At 49.6% G+C, this 27129-nt stretch overlaps 1 protein-coding gene across 1 annotated transcript in view; it reads right to left on the reverse strand.

Moving 5' to 3' along the window:
* OTOG (otogelin) overlaps positions 1–27129 on the reverse strand; it is an 87251-nt gene that overhangs the window by 51000 nt on the left and 9122 nt on the right. Inside the window, exons 8-23 of the mRNA XM_012654274.1 lie at positions 26285–26490; positions 25279–25409; positions 24962–25068; positions 24477–24586; positions 23970–24098; positions 23043–23151; positions 22713–22759; positions 22125–22270; positions 16345–16477; positions 15251–15428; positions 13209–13333; positions 12179–12391; positions 10606–10798; positions 8979–9053; positions 8696–8739; positions 7093–7246 (exon numbers count right to left, since the gene is read on the reverse strand). Of these exons, the coding sequence (XP_012509728.1) occupies positions 7093–7246; positions 8696–8739; positions 8979–9053; positions 10606–10798; positions 12179–12391; positions 13209–13333; positions 15251–15428; positions 16345–16477; positions 22125–22270; positions 22713–22759; positions 23043–23151; positions 23970–24098; positions 24477–24586; positions 24962–25068; positions 25279–25409; positions 26285–26490 (2100 nt within the window). The remainder of the gene's footprint in view (positions 1–7092; positions 7247–8695; positions 8740–8978; positions 9054–10605; positions 10799–12178; positions 12392–13208; positions 13334–15250; positions 15429–16344; positions 16478–22124; positions 22271–22712; positions 22760–23042; positions 23152–23969; positions 24099–24476; positions 24587–24961; positions 25069–25278; positions 25410–26284; positions 26491–27129) is intronic.

Raw genomic sequence — 27129 nt, forward strand, 5'->3', positions numbered from 1 at the left:
AATTAAAACTCACTACCAGAGAAAATCACTTTTAATATAGGAAGACAGGAAGAAAGTAAGAAAGAAAGGACCACAAAACAACCAGAAATCAAATATGAACATGGCAGTAGTAAATCCTCACTCATCAATAACAACATTGAGTATAAATGGAAATACCACTGAATGTGAATGGACTAAACTCTCCAATCAAAAGACGAGGAGTGGCTGAATGGATAAAAAAAACAACAGCCAACTATATGTTGTCTGCAAGAAATACACTTCACCTATAAAGACACACATAAACAGAAAACAAAGGGATGGAAAGAGATATTCCATACAAATGGAAACCAAAAAAGAGCAAGAACAGCTATACTTCTATCAGATAAAATAGATTTCAAGCCAAAAACTGTAAAAAGAGACAAAGAGGTCATTATATAATGACAAAGGGGTCAATTCAGCAATAGGACATAACAATCCTAAATATACATACACACAACATGGGAGCACCCAGATGTTTAAAGCAAATATTATCAGAAGTAAAGAGAGAGAGACACTTCAATACAATAATCACTGGAGACCTCAACACTCCACTTTCAACACTGGACGGATCATACAGACAGAAAATCAACAAAGAAATATTGGACTTAATCTGCACTAAAGACCAAATGGATCTAACAGGTATTTCATCAGAACAGAACATTTCATCCAACAGCTGTAGAACACACGTTCTTCTCCTCAGCTCATGAACATTCTCAAGGATAGACCACATATTAGGCCGCAAAACAAGTCTTTAAAAATTCAAAAAAAGAGAACTCATACCAAGCATTTTCTCTGAACACAAAGGAATAAAACTACAAATCAACAACAAGAGGAACATTGGAAACTATACAAACACATGGAAATTAAACAATATGTTCCTGAATGACCGCTGGGTCCATGAAGAGATTATGAAAGAAATTTTAAAATTTCCCCAAACAGATGAAAATGAAAACAAAACATGTCAAAACCCATGGGATACAGCAAAAGCAGTAATAAGAGGAAAGTTTATAGCAATAAGTGCCTATATCCAAAAAGTAGAAAAGCTTCAAATAAAAAACTAATGATGCATCTCAAAGAGATAGAAAAACAAGAGCACACCAAACCCAAAATTAGTAGAAGAAAAGAAATAATGAAGATGAGAGCAGAAATAAGTGAAATTTAAACAAAAAAATACAAAAGATCAACAAAAAGTTGATTTTTTGAAAAGATAAACAAAATTGACACACCTTTAGCCAGACTAAGAAAAAAAGAAGACCCAAATAAATAAAATCAGAGATGAAAAAGGAGACATTACAACTGATACTGCAGAAATCCAAAGGATCATTAGAGATTACTATGAGCACTATATGCCAATAAATTGGAAAACTGGAAGAAATGGATAAATTCCTAGACACATACAACCTACCAAGATCGAACCAGGAAAAAACCCAAAACCCGAATAAACCAAATAAACCAATAATGAGTAACAAGATAGAAGCAGTAATAAAAAGTATCCTGTCAAAGAAAAGCCCAGGACCTGATGGCTTCACTGCTGAATTCTACCAAGCATTCAGAGAACTAATACCAATCCTACTTAAACTATTCCAAAAAATCAGGGAGGAGGGAATACTCCCAAACTCATTCTGCGAGGCCTATATCACCATGATCCCAAAACCAGACAAAGACACAACAAAAAAAGAAAACTATAGGTCAGTATCTCTCATGAACATAGAAGCAAAAATCCTCAACAAAATACTAGCAAATGAAATTCAACAACACATTAAAAAGATTATTCATCATGATCAAGGATGCAAGGGATGCTTCAACATACAGAAATCAGTCAATGTGTTACATCATATCAACAGAACAAAAACCACAAATCAAAACCACATGATCGTTTCAACTGATCCCTGGTGTTGAGTGTGAGGACTGGAGGGAGGTATTTGGGTCATGGGGGCAGAATTCTCATGAATGGCTTTGTGCCCTCCCTGTGATAATGAGTCAGTTCCTGCTTAGAGCTGGTTGTTTAAAAGAGCTGGCATCCCCTTCTCTCTCACTTTGCTCCTTCTCCTGCCATGTGACATGCCTGCTCTCTCTTTGCCTTTTCCCTGAGCCTTCACCAGAAGCAGATGCGTGTGTAATGCTTCTTGTACAGCCCGCAGAACCCTGAGTCCAATAAACTTCTTTTCTTTATAAATTACCCAGCCTTAGGCATTCCTTTATAGCAGTGCAAAACTGACTAATAGAATTAGGATGTGAAAATCAATTGTATTTTTATACTGTAGCAATGGTCAAGTGAAAATTAATTAAATAATACCATCTATAATATCAACAAAAACATTAAATATCTCTGAATAAATTCAATGGCAAAAGTGCAAAACCTTTACATGAAAACTACAGGACATTGGTGAGAAAAATGAAAGAAGATCCAATAAATGGGAAGATACCATTATTTGTGGTTTGGAGGACTAACTGGTGTTAAGATGTCAATTCTCCCTAGATCTATAGATTAACACAATCCCATTCAAAATCCCAGGAACTCTTTTGTAGAAATTGACAAGCTGATCCTAAATTTACATGGAAATGCAAAGACTTAGCAGTGCCAAACAACTTTAAAAAAAAAAACAAAAGTTGGAGAACTATCACTTCCTTATTTCAAGGCTTACTATAAACCTTCATAAATCAAGACAGTGGATATTTGCCTAAAGATAGACAAACAGATCAATGGAACAGAATAAAGAATCTAGAAATAGTCCCATATTTATAGTCAATCAATTTTATACAAAGATGCCCAAAGCAATTCAATGGGGAGAGGAAAGTCTTTTTGTTAAATGGGGCTAGAACCACTGGATATCCATCAGAAAAAAAATAAAATATACCTTGACTCCATTTTGCAACATATGCAAAAATACAATAATTTTAGACTGACCATCAGCCCAAATGTAAAAGCTAAACTTGTAAAGCTACTAGAAGAAAACTTAGGAGAATATCTTTGCAACCTTGAGCACTAACCATAAAGAAATGATAAATTAGACATCATCAAAATTAAAAACTTCTGCTCATAAGAAGTTTTAGACACTTTAAGGCACATTAAGTAAATAAATGGGCAAACACATACTGGGAGAAAATATTTGTAATACATATGACAAAGGACTTGTATCTAGAATATATGAAGAATTTCTACAACTCAATTAAAAAAAACAGTCAAATAAAAAAATAGGCAAAAGATCTGAACAGACACTTCACAAAGGAAGGTATACAAATGGCCAATAAACATACGAAAAAGTACTGATAGTCATTAGGGAAATACAAATTAAAACCATAATGAGATAAGACTATGTACTCAATAAAGTAACAAAAATGAAAAATACTGAAAACACCAGATGTTAGTGAGGATGTGAAGCAGTCAGAACTCTCATATACTGATAGTGTAAAATCCTACAACCACTTTGGAAAATGGTTTAACAGTTTCTTATATAAACACGACCTACCCTAGGATCCAGTAATTCTACCCTGAAGAAATGCATAGCAACCTTATTCAAAATAGTCCCAAACTGAAAACAACCCAAATATCCATCAACATTGGAGTGGATAAATAAATAACAGAATATTCATATAATGGAATACTGACGGGATAAAAAGGGAACAAACTAGTGGTAAATGCAACAATGTGGATCAACTTCAAAAGCACATGCTAAGGAAAAGAAGCCAGACACAAAAGGGTCTATACTACATGATTCTATCTACATGAAGTTCCAGAACAGGCAGAAATATCAATGCTGAAACGAAGCAGAACAATGGTGGTGGGGGTGGGGGTGGAGTTGGCTGGAAGAGGGCCAGACATGAGAGAATTTTTTGAGGGATAGAAATGTTCTGTATCTTCATAGGAATGTGGATTACAAGACGGTATAAATTTGTCAAAGCCTAGCAAACTGTGTACCTAGGATTTGTGCATTTTACTGCATATAAATTATGCCTCACTTTTTAAAAATTAAAAGAAAAAAATAGGCACCAAAAGCTGATTAGAGGCTCCATATTTAAGGGGGACCAACTATTTTGTTGGGAAACCCCCAAAAGTCAGTTTCTGTAGTTTTTTTCCTCCGGGCCCAGCTGATTGTCAAGAGAAGAATCCTCTTTCGTCTCAGGCAGGGAGGCAATGTCTCCATGTCACTGTCCTAGCAACCAAGCTGGGGAAGAGGGCTGGGGTCCCAGCTGGCTTTTCCTTACTCTCCCTGTTTCCACCGTGCAGCTCATCCCTCCTGATGCCAAGAGCAAAGTCTCTGATTTGGTTTTTCTAGAAGCTCTTGCCAACCTTCTCCTGCTGAAGGGGGGCTGAGTCAGTGGTGTGGCCTCAGGGGGTACAGGAGGGGGTCTGGAGGTTAAATGCTCCTTACACCTTACACAGACCTGCAAACATTCTCCCGTCTTCCTCCTACCTCCCCCCATTCTGAGATGCCTCAAGCCTCCAGTTCCTGAGGCTCTCAACACAATGTAGGCTGTTTCTCCTTGGCCTTCCCCTCTGCGAGCATCAGCTGTCAGCCTCTATACATCCGCCCACTTTCCTTCTTCAAAACCTATTGACCCATCGCAGGCCAGTGTCATCCCCACTCTCTTCTCTTTGTCCCTGGGGGTTTAAACCTTTTTACACCATTGCCATTTCATTGTGGTTGTGGGTAGGAAGCAGAAAAGAAAGCATGCGCTTAATCCACTAGGCTTTACCTGAAGCCACTTAACCTTTCTAAGCTTCTGGTTTTTCACGCCTAAAACAGGGATAATGACATCTTCCTCTCAAGGTTATTTTGAGAATTTAATTATAGGCCTGGGCACCCTGCCTAGCACCTAGTAGATACACAACACATATTGGTCCCTTGCCCCTCCTTTCCCCATAACTGCATCAGACACCAGCAGAAGGGCAGTCTCAGCGCCTTCCACCTTTAGCCCCAGGCCCTGTCTCTAGCCACTTCCTGAGGGGTCTTCCCTGCCGCCCACCCACACGCCCACTGCTCCCTCCTTGCCCTTAGCACACCTGCCTGCATCCCTGAGCACCTGCTCTGTGTGCCCCACAGGAAAAAGCGCATACTAGAGGCTTTGTCCTCTCTCCTCCATCTGTAGATTGCCTTCTCTTTACCTTGCAGGGGACCCTCTCATTCCAGGACACCCTCGGGGGGGTCATTTGCAAGTACATGGGATCCAGAGAAGGAGAGACAATGCTGTCCCCTCACAAACAGTGTTTACTCTGTGCTTTTTACAGAGGAAGGACTATAGGCTCAGGGCAGTTAACTAACTCACCCAGTAAGTGGTAGAACCGGGATTCAAGCCTGAGCCCAGAGTCTATGCTCAAACCCCTGTGCCTCACCGCCTAGTGGCCCCAGGGCCCTAGGCCCAGTAGCCAGATGTGAAAATATGTGGAGGGGCACAGACAGCCCCAGACTCCAGCAGTGGCCCCAGGGACCTTTGGAGAAACACAGCACCCAGAGATTCTTAGATACAATTTATAGAGGGGCATGGTGATCAGAAGGCCCAGAGGTGACCTGTGGGCCTGGAGGGTCCCGGGTAGGGGTTGTAAGGATGGTACTTGGGTATCTTTGGGGGCCCTACCCCAGCAAGAGGATGTTCCAGAAGGGTAGGACATTTCTGTCCTTCCCTTACAAATGGAGACTAATAATTTCCCTTTGACACGCCCCTGTGGATACACTCCTACAGGCCTTTAACACAGCACGTGCTAAGTCATCGGCATAGCTGAGCCAGAGCCCCGTCCGCTAGTCTCTAGTCCAGTGCTCCTTCCACTGTGCCTGTGGCCTTGTCGCCACACTTGCCAGTGAGTGACCCTTGGTTCCTGACCCCAGAAGCCCTAGCTTTTCCTGACCTGAGGCTGAGTGGCAGGCTCATGCACACAGGACAGTGCCACAAGAGGCCTACGATGACAAAGACACTTCTCACAAGCTCCTCTGGGGCCCAAGTGGCAGCAGGTGGTCAGGCCTAGGACCCTGTACAGGGTCTCTTGAGGACACCCTTGCCTGGGAAGGGACAGGCTCAGAACACACATCACCACCTCTATTAGGGAACCAGACCCCAGGCTTCATGGAGCCAGCGTGCTCTGGGCCAGGGCCAGCGCTTGGAGTGAGGAGACTTGGGTTTGAGTCATGGCTCCTGGGGCAGACCACTTCCCTGCACCCTGCTCCTGGCCTCAGTTTCTTCATCTGCAAAGTGGGAATAATGATCTTCCCCTCTTCTCCCCCATGGCTGCTGTGAGATTGAAGGAGGTAAAAACATTGAAGTGTCTTATAAACAGTAAAATTTCAACTGACTGTCCCCTCCCTGCCCGCCCTAGCAGCCCTGACCCCCCATCTCATTTTCCCTGGGCTGCCAGGCCGGGCAGGACTCCCAGCCGACCACTAGTCTCTGTGCAGGCTGAAGGGCAGGGCCAGTGCTGCCAAGTGGTGGAATGAGGAGCCCAACTGTCTACTCAGCCCAGATGTGGAAATGACAACAGGCAGAGCGAGGTGCTGGGACTTCAGCCACCTAGACATACAGAGCACATGCAAGGGACACCCACAAAATTTGGCTCACACAGTTCTCACACAGCTTTAATGGCAGCGTTTCAGGGACCCAGGGATGAGACTGTATTCACCGGGTGGGCTTTTCTTTTTCGAGTATTACAGAGGCAGCAGCCGTCCACCTGAGGGTCTGGTCAGAACTGCGCAGAGCAAGAGGTTGAGAACTGAAACCCAGGTTTCCTCTCTCGGGGCCTTCAACCTCTCGGACTGCTAGAGCATGCCAGACACCCTCCACCCAGTGCTGCCACTCAGAGCCTCATAGCAGCTTGTTAAGGTGGCAGATATTACTATTATTCCCATTTTACAGATGAGAAACTGTGCCCCAGAGGGGCTAGGCCACATTCTGGGTCAGATCCCTGAGCTCCTGCTCTTTCCCAGACTCCTCACTGGCCACGACAGCTGCCAGTGGCCAGCCCCGGGCTAGGGCCTCCCTGCAAGGCTGTGTAAGGTTTGCCCTGCCCCGACCCCCACCTCCATCCCGTGATCCCTGGTTCTGCCAGCGTTCAGGAGTGAGAGACCATGCAACGCAGGTACATACCCCTGGGGACAGGCGCAGCCCGAGAGGCAGGGGCCACGGGCCGGCACACTCAGGTTCAGCAGCTGCTGCTCACACGTCCTCTCCCTGCTCAGCTCGGGCTCTGTGTGCGGGCCACTGCAGTTCACGAAGACCTGGCCGGCTGGGCAGGCAGCAGCTGAAAGAGAAGAGGGTGGGTGCTGCAGCCCCTGGGGCTGGAGCTGGGCTCCTGGGCTCCTGGAAGCTGTGAGGAGAGACGGGCTGCGATGACGCTTCATACCCTGGCTGATCCTGGGCATCGCTTGGGTGCCCAGATACACATCACAAGGGGAAGGAGGGATGTGTGCCGTCACACAGCAGGACCATGGCCACCAGGACCAGTCACCGCACCTGCCCTCCACACCAGGTGCTGCTCCAGGCACGTCCCCTGCGTTATCCTATTTAATCCTGCAACAATTCTGAGAGGCACCATTGTTCCCCATTTTCCCAAAGAATGGAACGAAGCCACTTCCGCTTTCCAAAGGCACCATAAAGTGAGAGGAGGTGCCCCAGAGGGACCAGAAGAGGGCCCAGAAGGAGGACGGCCAAGCAGCATGGCAGAGTGGTCAGAGGACTTTCAACAACAGGGACAGTCAATTTCCTGACACCTATATTTCTGTGACATGAACCCACTCTCTCTCCCTGACCCTTCAGCAGAGTCTGCCATGACATCTGCACTTTGTGTGAGTGATCTTTTCAGGGAAATCAATAAGAGAGAGCTGAGGTCCATGCCCAGGCTGGGATGGAGCAGACAGAAAGGAATAGCCACAGGAGGTGAGCTGAAAGCCCCAAAGAGCCAGAAATCTGAAGAAAGAAGTGACCAAAAGGAAAACACTTTCAGGAATATACACAAAACGTGGGGAGCATGGAGGAATCTAGGTTATATTTCAAAGAGGAAATGAAAGCTCAGAGAGGTGAGGCAAGTTATCCAGGGCTGCACAGCTAATGAGTGCTGGGCAGGATTTGAACCCAGGCTGCCTGGCTCTGGAGGGCCTGCTCTTAACCCCCTGCCGTATGATTATTCTCCAACTCCATCTGTGCTAACCCCTGTCCTTAGCAGGCTTCTCCACCCCAAATGCTCCACCCCACCTCCAAGCTCTACCCCACCTCCAAGCCCCTCACAGGCTCACCCACCACCATTCCACCCCGTTCCATCTCTGCTGCCGGGGAGAGCCTCAAAGACCCAGGCTGTCCTGCCCATCTCTGTGACGCCACATCTGGTGCTGGGCTGGGCAAAGTCAACCTCAGTAAATACTTAACAGATCAGACGGAGGACATCAGGACCCAAGACAGGTCAAGAAACTGTCCAGATACCTAGGTGGTAGCCCCTGAGGGAGAGAGAGTCTCAGCCTCTCTAAAAAAATAAGGACAGCCACTAAGGTGGGATTGAGGTTGGGACAGGGTCTCAGGGTGCTACCCTCCAAGCTCAAGTGTTTGCCAAGAGAGCAAGGCCAAGTGTAGGGCAAAACCTGGGGTGGGCTCTCCCCATCCTCATCAGGGCTCATACTCCCCACCCTCCTGTCCTATCCATCACCCCACTACCAAGGGGAGCCCCCAGAAGAGCCCCCACACTTCCAGCAACCCTTACCTGGGGCTCTGCTATCACAGCTCATGACTCCATCTTTGCAGTGGCTGCAGAGAGAGAGAAGGGCCGTGGGGTTAGCCAGCCCAGTCACCGCAGGACCCAGATAGCCCACGTCACTGCACTCGGGTCACTGCAGGGTTCAGACAGACATCCCCACTCACTGTCCTCCCACTCCCTGCACAGAGGGGGAGGCTGAGTGTCACTTCACGGAAAGTTCCATTCAGCTGCATTGTCTTCAGTCGGCAGGCTCTGTGTAAAGGGAGGACAACACAGCCAGGGAGCTCACCAGTGGCCCAGGGAGGGGATGTTGCTGTCTCCGGGGGGGTAGTCCACTCCTTGGAAATGGCAGGAGCACTGGTTTCTATAAAAATCAGGAACAGAGAAAGGTGATCAGGCTCCTGAGCTGGGGCAGGGACTGCCAAGGACAGGGACCCCACCTCAGCCAGCCAGGGGCATAAGGACACGGAGCAAAATGATGGCATCTACTGTGACATGGAACACATCTCCAGGGAGTAGGGAAGCCAGCCTGGCACCAGGGACAGAGGTCCGGACTGGGTCCCAGATTCTGGGGACCATCCACTGAAGTTAGACGAGGACAGCCTCACTGGTGTCCATGCACTCTTGACAACAGCGTCACTGGGTCGGAGAAGGGGAGAGGCAGTAAGGACAGGACTACCGTTTCCTGAGCCCATGGACACCGGCGGATACTCAGCTGGTGGTGTGGCCCTTTGCGGCTGTACTGCCCACTCACACCCAGCACCTATTCTGCTGGCTCAGTGCCTGTGCCTACCGGGGCTGAATACACTGACACCTGGCATGGGACACCGTGAGGCCCTGCACATACGTTATCTCACGCATTCCTCACAGGGGTCCTGTCAGGTAGGGATTCTCATGCTGCCTTTCCACTCCTCTCTGTCTCCGCCTCACACGGTAGAGTAGAAGCTGCCGACTACGGCTCGTGCAGGTATCAGAGCAGAGCAGTCAGCCACGGACGACACGTGGACTCCGGCCCAGCGCCTCTCCACAGCCTCCTCCCTCTCCCCGTGCGGCCACTCAGGGCCCCTTTGTTGGCAATACTCAACGTCAAGGGTGGGACCCGGGTGCGCATCTGGATCTCAAGAGGGCATTTTGTAGTTTGAAAAGGCCTCTCAGTAATTCCTGTTGACCCCTGATGGGGCCTCTCTCCAGCCACCCTCCCTCTTGAAAAGCACCAATCGACTGTTATATCATTTCACAGATGGGGAAACAGAGGCCTGGAGGGGACCAGGTGGGGCCTCCCACTCTCCTCTCCTGCTTTGCCGCCCAGCCGCACTGAGAGCACCTCGTGCTGGGCCCGGCAGGCCCCTCTGCCTGAGCACACTTCTCTCAGGTCTCTGCTCAGACAGAACCTCGGCAGAAGGGCCTTCCTCCTATGCTCACTCGCGTACCATCCCAGGGACAGGATCCCTGTTCTCACTCGGCCTCACCTGGCCTCATAGCTCTTGTCACCACCCAGCTCATTAAGTGTCTGTTCATCTGTTATCTGTCTAGCCCCGCTAGAATGTGAGTTCCATGAGGGTAGGACTGTTTTACTCCTTGCTGAATTCCCAGGGCCTAGAAATGTCTGGAACATACTGAGAGGTCAATAAATATTGCGGAGGGAGAGGAGAGATGAGGAGAGAGCGGCCCCCTTGGCTCTGTGGGGCTGTTCTGTCGTGCGGGGAAGCCAACTGAGGTGCCCCGAAGAGAGCTGAGGAGAGACCCGGAGGGAGGTGCAGAGGAGGGAACACCCCTCCTTACCCACCGAGGTCTGGCCTGCACCTGTGAGATGAAGTAGGGACCAGAGACACCCAGCCAGGATCCCTTCCCTCAGGTGCCTGGAGACGCCCAGCCTCATCTCCCCACCCAACTCGAGGTCAAGCTAGCCCACTCACCTGGGGACACAGAGGTCAAGCTGGGTGTCCAGATAGGCGTCTGGTGGGCAAGCACAGCCCTCCACACACTCGTCCCTGCTGAGGTTGCCACCACTGTCAACCCCACAGGCCTCAGGGCTGGCCAGGTCCTGGCAGGTTTGCCCACACAGGGCCATGCAGGGGCTGTACTCCTTGGTGGCTTCACAGGACAGTGCTGCAGTGGAAAAGGGAGCCGTGCTTTGTCTCCCTCATCCCCACAACTGTGTGGGGTGGGGCTGTCATCCTGATGAGGAGACTCTGAAAAGTTAAGACACTTTCCCAAGGTCACATAGCAAGTCAAGAGGATGTGAACTCAGGTCTGACTCCAGAGTCCCACTGCTTCTCATGACACTGGAATGGCAAAGCAGCAGGTGGGCCCATCTACCAAGTTCAGCCTGGAAAACCACCGGCATTTCCTTTTCCTCAAAAGGCATTCCTCTTAGGTAGTGACACTGGGTGAGGGGTGGAGGTCACCACCCCCTATGGCCCTGGCGACCTACCCCATCACATACACGTAGACACACGCACGTGCACCCCCTCAATTCTGTGGCTGTTTCACACAGGGGCTGTGAAGATCAGCTGTGCTCTCTCCAGCAGCCTCTTAGGGTCCTTTGTCCCGAGACCCAGGGCTGTACTCTCCTCACGGGGCCACCATCCCACTCCCCCCGGGGTCTCCCCCACACTCTGTCAGAGCCAGCAGATCCACTGAGACTGTCAGGCTCAGCCGTTCTCAACCCAGGCCGCACATCAAAGCCACCTGGGGAGCTTTTCAAAAATGCTGATACCTGGGCCCTACTGCCAGATCCTTTGCTCCAGTCAATACTGTATGTGGCCCAGATGTGTGCATTTCTTGAAAATTTCCACGGTGATTCTAATGTGCAGCCAGGGTTAAGAACCACTAGTCCTGTCCAATCACCTCTGGGGAAACTTTAGTTCAGAGTGGGACGGGGCCTTGCCCGGGGACACACAGCAAGTTACCTACAGGCCTCCTGACTCCCAGTGCAGTGTCATTGTCATTTATCTACAAACATTTGCTAGAAGCTCACTGAGAGCCGGGCCCTGTGCTGGGGCCTGAGGGCACAGAAATGACTAGGACACGGGAGGCGTGTAGCCCAGGGTGGGGGTGGGTAGGGGCCAGCTCATGCCCATTAAGCCACGTGTGCACTCAAGCCTGAGGGCGACGGCGCCAGTGATCTTTAGAAGGCTCATTCTGGCTGCAGTGAAAGGTGACTCTGACTCGGGTGGTGGAGGTGGTGAGAAGTGGGTGAGTTTGGGATTGGCAGGACTGACAGGACTTGAGAAGGATTGGAAGTGAGGGTGAGGGAAGCAGTCCTGAGTCACATGTTCCAGGCATCAGGCCTGGGTGACCCAGGGGACAGGGGCCATTGGCAGAGATGGAGAACACAGGACAAGAAGCAGGCTGTGGGGGGGAGTCGGGCTGGAGGAGACTGGGGGACATCCCAGTGGAGAGTTTAGTGGGCAGGAGACACTCAGGTCTGGAGCTTGGGCTCTGCCAGCCCACCCTCACATGGGCACCCAAGGGCGGGGCACTCACCACAGGCTGGCAGGCTGGCGCGGAAGTCGACGGGGAGCCCGTGGCGCTGGCACAGGCGGGCATAGTGGGCCAGCGTGGCACACAGGCAGGGCTGCCCACAGCGGCAGGCGTCCCTGCGGCACTGCTCGAAGTAGGGCACAGGGCTCAGGTAGGCAGAGCAGGGTGCAAACAGCTCCCCTGTGAGCACACTGCAGGCCTGCACTGCATACGAGGCTGGGGCAGGGAGAGCAGGAGCAGGTGGTTAGGGGGCTGGTCTGCCTGGTGCCCCAGGACTCAGGCTTTTCCTCCCTCCCCACAGCTCAGGGGAGTGTGTGTATGTGTGTGTGTACGCGCGTGCATCCAACCTCGTGCCAGGCATGAATCTATCTAGTGAAGATTAAATCCCCGCCCTCATAGAGCTCACATCTGTTCAGAGGAGACAGTGACTAAAAAATGTATATAGTAGATTAAAGGTGAAGAACCTGAGGATCGAGAGAAAGCCAGGAGGGAGGTTGGGGAGTGTGAGGTGGGGCAGGAAGGGCATTTGCAAATTTAACTCAGGTGGCCAGGAAGGCCTCAGGGAGGAGGTGACATCTAAGCAAAAATTCGAAAGAGGGAGGGATTGAGGCATGTGTTTCTCTGAGGAAAGAGGGTTCCAGGGGGAGGCACGTGCAGGGCTGGAGGGGGAGCAGACCTAGCTGTGCAGGAAGAACAGCAAGGAGGCCAGTGCCTGGGGTGGCACGGAGGGCAGTGGGAGTAAGAGGTGAGAAAGGCAGGGTCGACAGAGAGGGTAGGGCCTGGCGGGGCCACCGGGAGGACTTTGGCTTTACTCTGAGACGGGGGAGCAGGTATAAAACTGTATGTACCTGACAGTGTAGAACATGAAGCTTCCCATGTGCCTGGCCCTCACCTCTCTCCTGTCCCCCTCTTCCCTTTCTTATCACTCCTATTTGACCAGAATCCTCATGCCCAGAGTACCCATGTCATCTCCCAAAGCAGTCCTGAACCCATCCCACTCCCTTATAACTCTCCCCCTTCCCCTCCACCTCACCAGCTTGCAGGTGGACATCGCAGGGGTCCAGTGGGGAGCCAGGGACCAGTGGGGAGCAGGCGGACAGTGTCTTCCAAGAATTGCCAAAGAGTTGTGGGGTGCTCTCAGGCACACCCACTGGGGACCTGCAGCCATGGCATAGCTATATTCACATGCTTGCCATGTGGACCCAGGGACATATATATTAACAGCATATACCCACTTGCTCATATACACACACAGTCATAGACTAAGCATAAGCACACACTCAGAGGCACACATGTACTCACCAAAATATATAACACGTATAGGCCCTTATATACCATTTGCACACATGCTCAACATACACACACACAGACCACACATATATGCCAGACATGCCAATAGCTAAGGCAGTCCACACAGCCACATTCAAACACATACAATTATGGATGTGCACACATGCAAACACACACACATTATATTCAACAGGCCCCAAAAGGGCCAAAATGGGATAGGACCACATACTGCCCACCTTCACCCCCAGGCCCTGCTCTTCAAGTCAGAAAGAGAAGCAGGCACGTCATGAAGAGTACCAAGCCTCACTGGGTTAAGACTTTCTCCCTCCTCCCTTCTCCATGGGCAGTTCCTGAAAACTCCTTGGCTCTCTTTGGCTCTCTAGGTAGGAAATGGTCACATGAGAGGCAGTGAAGGAAGGAAGGAAGCAGGACAAGCATGTTTCCTAGATATCACCAGTCTCCAAGAGTCACCAAACTCAGGTATATGTGGTAGAGTGGAGAGAGATCATAGTCTCCACCAGGACCAGGTTCTGCCTGGCACCTACCATGACCACATTATTGTTCCAGGGAAGTGAGAGTGTTCATATCACATAGAGCAATATTCTCACCCACAGCTCACATTTAGGAGAGTGGCAAGCAGCCCACACTCTAAACTAAGGCTGTCCTAACATCAGCCCCACCAGGCAAGACAGAGTAGACTGCTACTTTTTTTTTTAAAGACAGGATCTCACTCTGTCACCCAGGCTGGAGCACAGTGGTGCAATCATAGCTCACTGTGGCCTGGAACTCCTGGACTCAAGCAAACCTCCCACCTCAGCCTCCCAAGTAGCTGGGACTACAGGTGTACGCCATTGTGCCCAGCCAGAATGCTACATTTTTGAATGTACATGCATTGAAAAGCTCTCGGCTTTATCTTGTCCTCATTTTTCACAGCAAATCTGAAATGTCATTTCTGACAAAAGAATGCCTTCCCTGTTTCCTTCAGCATCCCCCAGTGCATGTAACTGGAAGACTGGCCAGAACCTCCAGACTTCAAGATCAACCCTTTGTTCTCCTTTCTGAAAGGTCTGACTCATGTTCCCTCCTAAGTTTCTAAACTATGTCCATGCCCAAATAGTTTTTTGTCAACATTCTGTTAGCTCATGGAAAGCAGCCTTTCCTGGAATACTTGGAGGCTCACAGGGTGCAAACTCAGAAGCCTTCAAGCACCAGACAGGAAAGGGATATGAGTCAGACTGGCCTGGTGGGCTAGAAAGTGGGAATGCTGGTGTCATTCACTGAGTGCCTCACTAGGGGCTTACACTCCCTTAAAGGTGTTCACAATTAAAACAAACAAAACCGTGAACCACCTCAAACCCAGCCTGAGGTCTCCCAATATTAAGACCTCACTACAAAACAATATTTTTCAAGATATGGTCCATAGACCTCAGATACTATAATAGAATGGAAGTGGTGCTTATCAAAAACCAGATTGCAATAAAAAAAAATAAAAATAAAAAACACAACGAGATCGCTGGCCCCATCCTAAATCAGATTCTTGAGGCGTGAGACCCAGGAACCAGCATTCTAACAAGCTCCCCAGGTTATTTTTCTGCACACAGGAGACTGTGAATCACTGCTTTAAAGAAACGCACTTAAATTTAAATGTAGAGTAATAAATAACTAATGGTGCACGTCAGGCACAGGGAAGGCCCACAGCAGAGACTCTCACGCGGAGCCTCTGGATACCCAGCCCTAAGAAGCCCGTCTCCCCTCTCCTTCCGGTTCCGGGGCAGGGGCACGTACAGGAAGTCGTCCTGCGTGTTGCCGTTGAAGGTGCCGCAGAGGCCCACGGTGTCCTCCACCCATCGCTGGTCCACCTGTAGGTAGAGCCGCAGCCCTTCGCGGTCGTAGAGCACCCCGACGCCCACGTTGGTCCTCACCCGCAGGAACACGGAGGACAGCCTCCGGATCTCGAAGGCGTCTGGGCACAGAACCCGAAGAGGATGTGGGAAGCTCGGCCCTTGCACAGCCACCCACCGCCACCACCTGCCCGGCCCACTTCGGCTCCCACGCCCAGCCCAGTCTTCGCCCCCAGTGAAGTCCTCCCCGCCATGGGGTTGGCTTGGGAATCCTTGAGGAAACCGCCCTGTTCAGAGATGAAATCAGGACCGAGGGATAACGTACCACCGTGGCTTGAGCTGAGAAATTTCTTTTGGTATCAAGTGCGAATTAAAGCTTTGCTCTCGCTAGGGAGCTGGTATGTGTCTCTTCCTACCCATTCTCTTCGCAGTGGCCCAAATACAGTTTTATTGTGGAAGCTCATGATACAATTTTAAATTCAACTGTTCAAAAGTTAAATTTGAGAGACAATTGTAGCAAATTTTACGCCTTTAATGGCTTGCATTTCTGTAGGCTTTTTACACCCAGTGCAGCCCCCCTTCTCTCAGTCGAGCCCCTAATTTTGTTTTGTTTTTCCTTCTTGTTTTTTTTTTTTTAAATGTTATCTAGTGCTGGGTTTTTATGCCTTAATAGTTTTGCCATTTTTGTTAGATGTGTTTCCTATAAGCCACCTATAAAAGTCCCTTGTGGAATCAAACAGTATGGAAGTAATTAATAAACAAATTCTGAGAGGTGGGAGGGGAAGGAGCCCTGTGCAAATGCTAATGTTAGGAGAAGACATCATACTGCTATGAAGCCCACTGTCATGTTGCGGTGGGGACAAAGACACATTTTAGGAGTCTACATTCCTGCAACCAAAGTGTCCCCTAGCCTGACCCACCCAGTAATAGGATGTGAGTTATTGCCAGAGTAGCAGTGCTTTTGGCCAGAGGATCCTGGGAAAAAGAGGCCTGGACATCGAGCTCCCAACAAGCTCTCTTGTCCACCCCAAACCATACCATCCTTGTAGGGTAGGGTGATCTTGTACTGGTCAAACAGAAGGACATCCCCCGTCTGGGTCAGGGTCACCTGCCTCCGAGGGTCCTGGTGCAGAATCACTGACACTGACTGCACGCAGGCTCCATCCTGGTTCTGGAGAGAGAGAAAGGCCAGTGGGGCAGAGTTGGTCTGTCTGTCCTGCTGGCCCCAACAGAGCCCTCCAGGGACAGGGCCACCAGCCCAGTTTGAGGGGAAATCTGCTCAGAATGACAAACAGAGCCCCAAAGGATATCAGGGATCATCTAACCAAATGTCCTTATCTGGGGAGTGAGCAGGCAGAGGCTCAAATTGGAGAAGGTTAGAAGCATAGCTGGGATAACACCAATAAAAATGATAGTCAACTCTCAGTTTGTCTAAAGACATAGAGCAGAGATGGAACCCAGATGGCCCAGAGTCTAGCCTTGGAAACACAGGCCTCTACCATGTGATCACAACCCAGAACCTTAATTTCATTCTTTTATGGGTGTTTATATTGTTCTCTCCATGTGTCACATTTTGCATTCCACTGACAGGCAGGCAGGAAATGAGCTAATATTCTCAGGGCCTCAGGTTGTCCATCTGTGAAATGGGTAGTATGCATTGGACCTATTCAAACCTCCCTTTCACAGGAAAACATCCACACAATCATTCATTTAAACATTTTCTGAGCATCTACTATGTGCAAGGCACACTGTACCAGGCTTTATGGATACAGTGATGAACAAAACATACTCTGTCCTCATGGAGATTACATATTCATGTGAGACACAGACATTAAATTACAAAGTTGGTTATTCATTATAATCATGATCTGTGGGGGCATAGGGTGCCAGGAAAGCATATGAAGGAACCTGACTTAGTCTGCGGAGGTTTTAAAGGCCATCCTAGGGAATGATAATAACATAAAAATAATCATAACAATAATAAAAGCCTTTATGCTGTAATATTATTATGATATAATAACAGCTAACTTTAATATAGAGTTACTTAGTTCAGGCACTGTTTTAGTCTCTTTATATTCACTCACTTAATCCTCATAGCAATCTGATTAGGTAAGTGCTAGCATCCCCATTTTGCAGATTAGAAAACTGAGGATAAACTGAGGTATAAAAAAGTGACATTTGAGCTGAGATCTGAAGATATGCATAGAAGCTAGCTGGGCAAAGAGAGAAGGGGAGCGGGGAGACATCCAGTCAAAGGGAACAGCCTATACAAAAGCTCTGACAGAGGAAGGCATTTAATGCATTCAAGGATGTAAAGAAGACCGGAGGGACCAGAGCCCTTTGGGCAAAGTGGTTTAAGATAAGGTTCAAGAGGTAAGCAGGGACCTTAGGCAGAGCTTTGTAATATTTGGGGGCTTTATCCTAAGTCCAACAGTCAGCCAGAGAAAGTGTAACAGGGGAATGACACAATTAAATGCAGTGAAATAAGGAAATGAAGGCTTGGAACTTTTCAGAAAGACACTGCAACAAATCACAACTGTCCTTCTGAGTTCCTGCCCAAGGGGACAGAAAATCCCTGAAACAGCTCAAAATCATTGCATCTAAAATGTCATCTTCTTTGTCGAAACCACTCATCCTCTAGTCCCCTCTGGACATGTCACTGGTGAGGCAATAAAGCCCTCACCCTTAGTCAAAGTCTCAGATTCAAGTCCTCATAGCACTGAAAGCTATGAGACCTTAAAGAAGCCACTTAACATCTCCAGACCTCAGTTATCTCTTCTGCAAATTAGAGATACAATAATACTTGGTTGGTCCTACCCAGTTGGGTACAGATAAAAAAATGTGCATGAAATACCTTGGAGGTTGCATTTATCAAAGCCCACAGAAAGTGTGCCAACAGCACAAAGGGTAAACCCTAATGTACACAGATTTTTAAAATCATGTAGGAGGGGATCCCAGGATGGAATGCAGGCTGCGACAAAACAATCTAACTGTATTACAAATGTGTGAAACAACCTTTCTGAAGGGAGTGGGAGGAAAGATGTTGACATAAGTAACTTTGTAAATAAGTGGAATTTGTAAGACTAAAGGCGAAAGGATCCATGCACAAGCACTGTACTCCAGTTGATAAAGTTATTTACTATAGAGGTATGGGTTAATAATTCTGATATTCCTATATATGTATACTAAAATTGAACAATTAGGTGAATGGATGGTGGATGGTGGAAGCCAGGTTTGTCCTGTTAAAGTGTTTACACATAAGCGAGAGGAGGTGGCTATAATGATCCAGGTGGTAATGAATTAGAGTTCGAACATCAGTATGAAGTCATGATTAGCACACGTAGATACACATGGTTATATGTAGAAATATTTATAGTTATGTGGATATACAGTGGCTATACAAAGACATACATGGTTATACATATACAGTCAGCCCTCTGTATCCTCTATATCCATGAATCCATGAATTCAACCAATCTAGAATTAAAAATATTAAAAATGGAAAAAAATGAATGGTTGCATCTACACTGAACATGTACAGACTTCTTTTCTTGTCAATATTACCTAAACAATACAGTATAACACCTATTTATATAGCATTTACATTGTATTAGGTATTATAAGTAATCTAGAGATGATTTAAAGTATACAGGAGGATGTGCATAGTTTATATGCAAATACTACATCATTTTATATAAGGGACTTGAGCATCCACGAATTTTGGTATTTGTAGGGGATCCTGGAACCAATCTCCTACAGATACCAAGGGACAACTGTATTTCCTTTCTGTCAGCTGAGAAGATCCAGCAGCAATGAGCACACCTAGTACCCAGATCTTGGTTTCCAATACCCCTTTCCAATAAAAGGACCAAGAAGAGCCTAGTAATGTTTTTGGAGGAATGGATGATTCTAGGACTGGGACAGGAATTATACAAGATAAGCCTGGTGCATCTTGTAGGACCAGAAAGTAAAGAAGTGTGCACACACACACACACTTAATTCCCCTGAACACACACACAATGATGAGGGTATGTCAAAGGGACACGGGAGTCAACTGAAAGATCCCCCAATGGCCAAAGCCGGAACAATTTGATTAACAAAATAGATAAAGATGTAGTATACTATAACTCAAAGTATAAATAAATATTCATGAGTCCACACTGATATAAATAAATGATTGAATAAATAAATGGGGACAAAAAGACAAATCTCCAATGCAGAAAAATTCCGAATAATTTACGTAGATTCTTTGCCTTCAAGAAGGCAGAGCATAGCTCCCTACTCTTTAAGCATGGGCTGTGCATAATGACTTCTCTCCGAAAAGAACAGTATGAAAAAGTGGGAAGAGAGGAACTTTGCCGTGGAGAAAATCTGACAAACACCACTTCAGCTGGATGATCAAGGTCAATATCAACAGTGATAAACCATGTTGATAGCATGTACCCTTGATAAGATGTAATGAGATGGTACTTCACTTCTGTGATCTTCCTCCCCAAAACCCATAACCCCAGTCTAACCATGAGAAAAAACATCAGACAAATTCCAATAGAGGGGCATTCAACAAAAGACCTGACCAGTATTCCTCAAAATTTTCAAGGTCATCATAAACAAGGAAAATCTGAGAAACTGTAACAGCCAAGAAGAACCCAAGGAGACATGATGACTATATGTAAAGTGGTACCCTGGATGGAATCTTGGAGCAGAAAAATGACATTAGGTGAAAACTGAGGAAATCTGAATAAGATATGGACTTTAGCTAATGATAATGCATCAATACTGGTTCATTATTTGTAACAAACGTACCATTTGGTACATGTAAGAGATTAAGGAGAACTGAGTGTAGGATATATGGGAACTCTAGGTACTGTCTTCTCAATATTTCTGTACAGCTATAGCTGTTTTAAAGAATAAAGTCTACTTTAAAAACATTTTGAAGACTGTAACACTACAGAGATTCTGGGGTGAGTGTATTAAGACGCTGAGACATCTGACCTTGAGTTGGGCTCACCTCTGCCTCCTGCTGGCTGTGGGTTGTCAGGAATGCCCCAAGCCTCTGTGGGCCTGTCTCTTCATGTTTGAAATGGGGAGAATAATTATAGCTACCACATGGGGGTATGTTGAACCTCAAATTAGATGTTATATACAAAAGTGATTAGTCAAAGTTCAAAGAACTGTACAAATATTTTATGATCATCATTATCATCCTTTCTGGTAATGTTCCCACCCCACCCCACCCTATGCTGGTCACCCAGGATTGAAGTCACAGCTTCCTCTTTGACTTCTCTCCCCTGCACTCACCACTTTACCAGTTGCCAAGCCCTTCGGTATCTGCTTTAATGTATTCTAGACCCCATTGAGTTTCTCATATGATCTAATCAACACTTGGAGTGCCCTTCCTCCCCCTCCTTACACATTCATATCTTATTTCTATTTATCTTTTTAGGCCCACTTTTTCGGTCACTCAGCTCAAATGCCACCTCCGCCATAGGCACAGAGCTGGCACAGAGCTGGCCCTCCATGGGTTCACCATGTGGATGAGGTCACGAGGAGAGCTGGCCCGCAGTAAAGCTGAGGCTGGCCGGCCACCTATCAGGGACATGGCAGAGGGGGGCTGAGCAAGGGGCCCCCGAGGCACCACAGCCCTCAGGCATTCTAAGACCCGTGTCTGGGATGGAGCCCGGCTGGACTGGGTCTGTCTGTCCTCTCTCTCTCTTGCCACCCTCAGGATGTGATGGGAGTGACCCCACTTTCGAGGACGAGTAGTCTCCTGACTCGGAGAGCAGCCAGGGCAGGGCCAGGCCATTCTCTGGCAGGAAGAAGGGAAGGAGTCACTCAGGCCAAAAAAAGAGGAAAGCCCAATTGTCCACCTTATCCACAGTTCAGCTGTGTCCCCAGGGCCAGGGAGGGATACCTCCTGCTGATGTCCACTCACACTCAGGGCCCTTAGTGGTGGGGGCTGGAGCAAGGCCAGCAGGGAGGCAGGACTGGGGACAGCTGCCCTGGCTACGGGTATGAGCTCCTGCTGTATTGCATGGGGAGGAGCTTGGGCACAGCCCAGACCAGGGCTTACAAGGTTTGCTCAGCACTGTCAGCCCAGGGACAATGGAGTCACCACTACGAAACAAACCAACCCATGTCTACCCCAGACTTGCAAGTTGACCATTTTCTCAGTTATGTTCACAGGTGACTGACACAGCTCAGGGGTCACCTCCTCCAGGAAGCCTTTCCTGATCCACTTTACCCCCACCTCCCGCTGCCCAGTGCCCAGGTGAAACAACAACATAAAGTTCCTCCATGGAGATCCTCCCTGCACTCTCCACACTGTCTCTGCTGCTGTAACATACTGGGTTATGGGTTTACCTGCCTGCTGCACCCACCAAACTGTAAGGCCCAGGAAGGCAGAGCAATGACTAATCCATCCCAGTCTCCAAAACCCAGCACAGCATCTGACACAAATAGGTACTCAATGTTTGCGGGCGGAAGGAGGGAAGGAAGGAAGGCAGGCAGGCAGGCAGACAGGCAGAGATGTTGAAGGTACAATCCAATGAAGCAGAGAAGTTGAATTAGACCCATTTTAGACATTTTTTTCAAAAAAACACTGAGGCCCAGGAAAGGGAAGTGACTCCCAGCCAGCAGAGGTGCCTGGGCCAGAACCCAGCCTCCTGCCCAGTCTCCTGTCCCCTGGCTCTGCCCAGAGGGAAGAGACAGCAGGTAGGTGGGACATGGAAAGTCCTGGGCCCTGCCCACAGCCCATCTTTCTGGGGTGGGGTGGACAGGCATAGCTGGGTAGATGGGCCTGGGGGGTCCCCCGCTCTTACCAGGCCACATGGAGCATTCTGCAGTGTCACTGTGAAGGTGCCTGAGGAGCGGCTCTTGGCCAGGATGTACTGACATGTGGCGGGGAACGTGTACCGGCGGCCGTCAAAGGTCGTGAAGTGGATGTCACCAGTCACTGAGCACTCAGCTGAGGAGCAGAAAAAGGCTGCTGATTCATGGGAGCTGTCCCACAGGGCTCTCTGCCCTGCAGGCTCCAAGCGCAGGACAGCACCCTGTTCTCAGGAATCTGAACAGCGTAAGATATGGGGCCTGGCCCTCGCTTTGAGAGCCCTGGTCAGTGGGCAGACACCGGCCTGCCCCCAGCAACCTATCCGAGGACCAGTCTCAGTCCAAGTTCCCCAAGCTCAGGAAGGTCCTTAGATACGCAGGACCCCATGTAAAACCCCTCCTGGCCGGCGCTGGAGTAATCCCTTAATCAGGCAAAGTGGCCCCAAGGAAAAAAAGGGGGCAGGCTTGGCCAAGGGAACCAAGTGACCTCGCCTCGCAGGCCAGGCCCTTGGAGCTTCCCTGACCAAAAACCTGTGAGACCAGTGGAAGGGGGTCAAGTCCAAAGTGGGGGTCAGACATACCTGGGCAGACAGCTGTGCTGCACACCCACTTGCCCGCAGTGCACGTGCTGAAACACAGAGACCAAGGAGGCAAGGGGTCACCCCTCCAGGCCTGGGCTAGATGCTGGGAGATCGCAGGGGCCACAGAGCTCCTGCCTCCAGCCCCAGTCTTGCCATCTCTGAAGTGGGTGGTGGAGATTCCCCCCACAGATTGGATCTAATGAGATCCCCTGGGACTGAAAGATGCTGGGTGAGTGTCCCCATGTCATCAGGGCTTCCAGACCCCAGATGGGCAGCCCTGACAGAACACCCCAGCAGCCATGCCACCCTCTCCTGGCAGTGGACACAGACCAGGCATTGCAGTCTTCCTTCACCACTGAGCCAGGTGGGTACAGGGTCCCATGGAACTCACAGGGGCACTCAGCTGGTGCCACGCAGCCCCCATCCTCGAAGATCAGCCCTAGGGTGACAGAAAGGGCCACTTAACTCACCTCCACACCTATTCACAAACCTTCCATGGCTCCCCAGGGCCTGCAATAAAGATCCCCTTATCCAAGTTCTTTCATCTCTGAGCCCACTTCCAAACTTTCTCCTCTCTAAGTCCTTGGCTCAGGCCAGACATGGCACCTTCTGATTAAATATCCCACCTCCAGAACTTTGCTCAGAGCACCGCCCACCACCCCAACCCCAACCTGTACCCTAACTAGCTTCTCCTCGCTGCACTGAGAACCAGCGTGGATACCACCTCCTCCAGGAAGCCTTCCTGACAACTGTCCACCAACTGAACTATATCCCGTCTTGCCTGAACCCCTGAGCTGGCCTTTACTGCATAGGAATCATATGTACGTCTAATCCCTGAAACCAGATTCTGATTCCTAAAGTCAATGACTGTGTCTACATTTTTTTTACCTCAATCCTCCACCTAGCCAAGTGAGTTGCACACCATAGATGTGCTGCAAATTTATACACTGTGAAAAACAGGATAAAGCAGCTGTACATGGATGAATGTTTAAACAAAGGTATGTGTGTATAAATGAATGAATGTGAGAATGTCCTCGTCTATACACCTTAAAAAGATCAGTTCCGATGAAATCAAATACCCTGAATGACTCTCAGGAGGCCACAGTTCCACCCCGCCCTCACCTGCCTTAAGCCATTCATTCATTCAGTCACTCGTTAGTTGTTTGCTACTTCCTTCATTCATTCCACAAACAGGCATCCTCTGAGCCTCTGCCTCATGCCCATCTGGGCCAGGCACCCACTCCGCCCCTGGCATACCGTTGGGGCAATAGCAGCCGTCCACACAGGCGATCTCACTGTCCACACAGGATGCCCGGGGTTGGCAGGAGGCAGGGCAGCAGGCGATGCACTCGTTGTAGGTAAAGGCCTTCTCCTTGCAGTGCACGGCTGGGGAGGGAGGGAGCAGGAGCTGCCGTCTGTCAGCTGCTGGCCCCAGCTCTGAAAGGACTCAGCTCCCACCCCAGGCTCTCGGCTTTGATTTTCCTCTTTGCCTAGTCCCAGCAGGAGCACCTGGTGCCTGGGAAATTAGCGAGGGCTGGGAAGGCTCCGAGAATCACCCTCATCTCATTCTGTGGCCCCAGGCCAGTCTCGCCACTCTGAGCCTCAGTTTCCCTACCTGTCACATGAGGATGGAACCTCAGGGCTCAAACCTCTGACAACTGTGGTTCTGAGCAAGACATTGAGCTGAGGCCTGAGGATGCCACTCACAGCCTCATGCCAGAACCGGTCTGAACCCCTCCCTGCCCACCACCAGGCTGCACCTACTGCATTGCCGGAGCTGGGTCCTCCAGCCCTGCAGGGGTCGCCCGGCCTGGGCACACGCCCGAGCATACTCCGCCAGCGCCCGGCACCAGGTGGCTTCATCACCCACTGATCTGTGCAGGGAAGCCAAGGGGCACAGTGAAAAAAAGGCCAACCTGTTGCCAGCCTGCCAGCACCCCACAGAGACTACCAGGGGTTCAGGGCACCCCTTCTCTCCACACGGCTGGGAAAGGGAGCCTAGGAAGTCATCTAGGTACACAGATCCCTAGACTCCCAACTGACTTGTTGTGTGACCCCGAAGGGCTCAGGCCCCATTTCTGGGCCTCAGTTGAATGGGGAAGTTCTGTCCCACCTAGGCAGGTAAGAATTTCAGAGCTTCGGGAAGCAAATGTGGCAGTGCTTGGGATTATCAGGCTCAGTGGCCCATATGCTGAACACGCACCCCAATACTGGGAGGGCTCCCCACAAGCCAGCATCACCCCACTCACTGGCAGAGGTCGCTGGTGCAGCTGGCTGTGAAGGGCAGAGGGCTGACATAGGCATGGCAGGCATCGAAGGGAGGCCGCAGCAGCGCCTCACACCGCTGGTACACACCCTGGGCGAGGGCCAGGAGTGGGGCTGGAGGCTGCCGGCAGGGCCACACACAGCCCACCGACCTCACCAGCCCCACATGAAACCCTTGGGCCGGAGGCAGAGGAGAATGGAGAGGAAAAGGAAGGGCTCGCAGCCAATGGCTTTCCAAGAGTTGGACAGGAAACCAGTGGAAGCCAGGCCCTGGGTGGGGGGCTGTCCCCAGGGTCCAGACCTGCATGGTTACTGGGCTCTGCTGCAGGCACGGTGGGCGAGGCAGGGAGGGGGTTGTGGGCCCTGGAGGCTGGTTGGGGGCCTGCTCCTGCCAGCTGTGCACAAACTCAGCCACGTCGTCCGTCAGCTTCCCTGCAAGGGAGAACTAGCATAAACATGGCAGTGGGGGTAGGGTGGAGGTAGGGACAAGAGGAACAGAGGGCTCTGAGGGAAGGTGGGTGCTAAGGCATGAGTAAGGAGTTTTGAAGAATCCAGTCTCCTGAGCTCCCATCCCAATCTGGGTTTCCCAACCGAGCCAGTCTCCTGAAAAAGGTGTTTGGTCCTAACAGTCAGAAATGCTCAGGGACCTGCAGTGGCTCCCTACTGCTCCAAACTCAGGGGAGGCAACACCATGCAATCAAAAGAGATCTGGTGTGTAAGCCTGAACAAGTTCCTTCTCCTCTCTGAGCCTCAGTTTCCCCATATGTGGGACAGGGAAAATAATCCCCCATGAGATTATTGCAAGAACTATTTGAGGTGATGCATCTTAAGTGTTTAGTGTGCTGTGGGTGCTCAATAGGTGTCACTTCCCTTCTGGCCACAGGTGCCACGATTTGGCCCTGAACCCTTCACTTTCACTTCCTACCATTCCTCCGTAGGTACCTTCAACTCCAGCTGGGCTGTTTCTCTTTCTGGCTCTCTCTGGCCCTCTGCTCCCCGCTTCCCTCCCACCACCTTGCAGGGTCAATCTCACCTGGAAAAGTGCCCATTAGATCCACGCAGATCCCTAGTAGGAATTCTCATTACGACCATTTTACAGATGAGGAAACTGAGGTCTGGAGTAGTTCAGAACATGCCCAAGGCCACACATTTGTTAGGAAGAAAGGGGCCCCTGGCCTCCCACTGGGTCTTTAACACCATGATCAGGATCCCAGAGCCCTGCCCCAAGTCTCTTCCAACGCTTCCCAGCCTGACCTGTCCCTGAATCCCACCAAAACCTCTCAGAGTCCACCTGCCCTGAGCCTCACCATAGCTGGTCACCAGGTCATCCTGGGGGTCAGCATTGTTGTTCCCACACAGCCCATGGGTCCAGCCCAGGAACTCTGGGCTCATCTTGATGTAGACAGCAGAGGCGCCATCCCAGGCCAGCGTGAAGGCGGACTGATGCCACACAATGACGTAGCCGGCAAGCCGCTGTAGACGCACACTCCCCATCACGAGTGGCAATTGGACCCTGCAAGGCACAGCACAGAGTTTCAGGGTGTCCACACCACCTCCACTAGCCCAGCTCTTCACTAAAGGCCCAGCCATCCCCTACCCTGTGATCTGAGGCCTCCACATTCCCTCCCTTTGAATTCCCAGAATTCCCAGCTGCCTGGAAGAGCACCATTAGAGGGGGATTCTTTTGTCTTCAGAAGCTTTCTAAAATTGTAATTTCCCTGGCAGGGATAAATCTTAGAGTGACTGAACTTGCCAGCTCCTTTCTCCCAGCCAGGAGAGATGGTATAAGCAGACATCTGCTTTATTTATTTGTCTGTTTGTTTGTTTATTTATTTATTTATTTTTGGTGGGGAGCAGGAACCGAGTGGGAAGAGAAGCCACGACAGGAGGAAAGCTGGGAGTGCAAGCAAAGATGCAGGCCTCCAGCAATCTCGACACTTTCCCAGCATTACTAGGGCAGGGACTCCAAGCCAATCCAGAATTTGGCAAGTTTCAACCCAGCTGAAAATCATGAAAGGGAAACAAAAGTAGTTTCTAACCAGCCAAAAGGTACATCTACCAGCCCTTTATTCCCAGAAGAAACCCTTGGGCTATCAATTTTACACTCAGCCCCAGGAAGCTTGGGACCCCAGTCTGCAGATCCGAAGCAGGA

This window comes from Propithecus coquereli, unplaced genomic scaffold, assembly GCF_000956105.1.
Source record: "Propithecus coquereli isolate 6110/MARCELLA unplaced genomic scaffold, Pcoq_1.0 Scaffold44, whole genome shotgun sequence".
NCBI classification, from domain to species: Eukaryota; Metazoa; Chordata; class Mammalia; order Primates; family Indriidae; genus Propithecus; species Propithecus coquereli.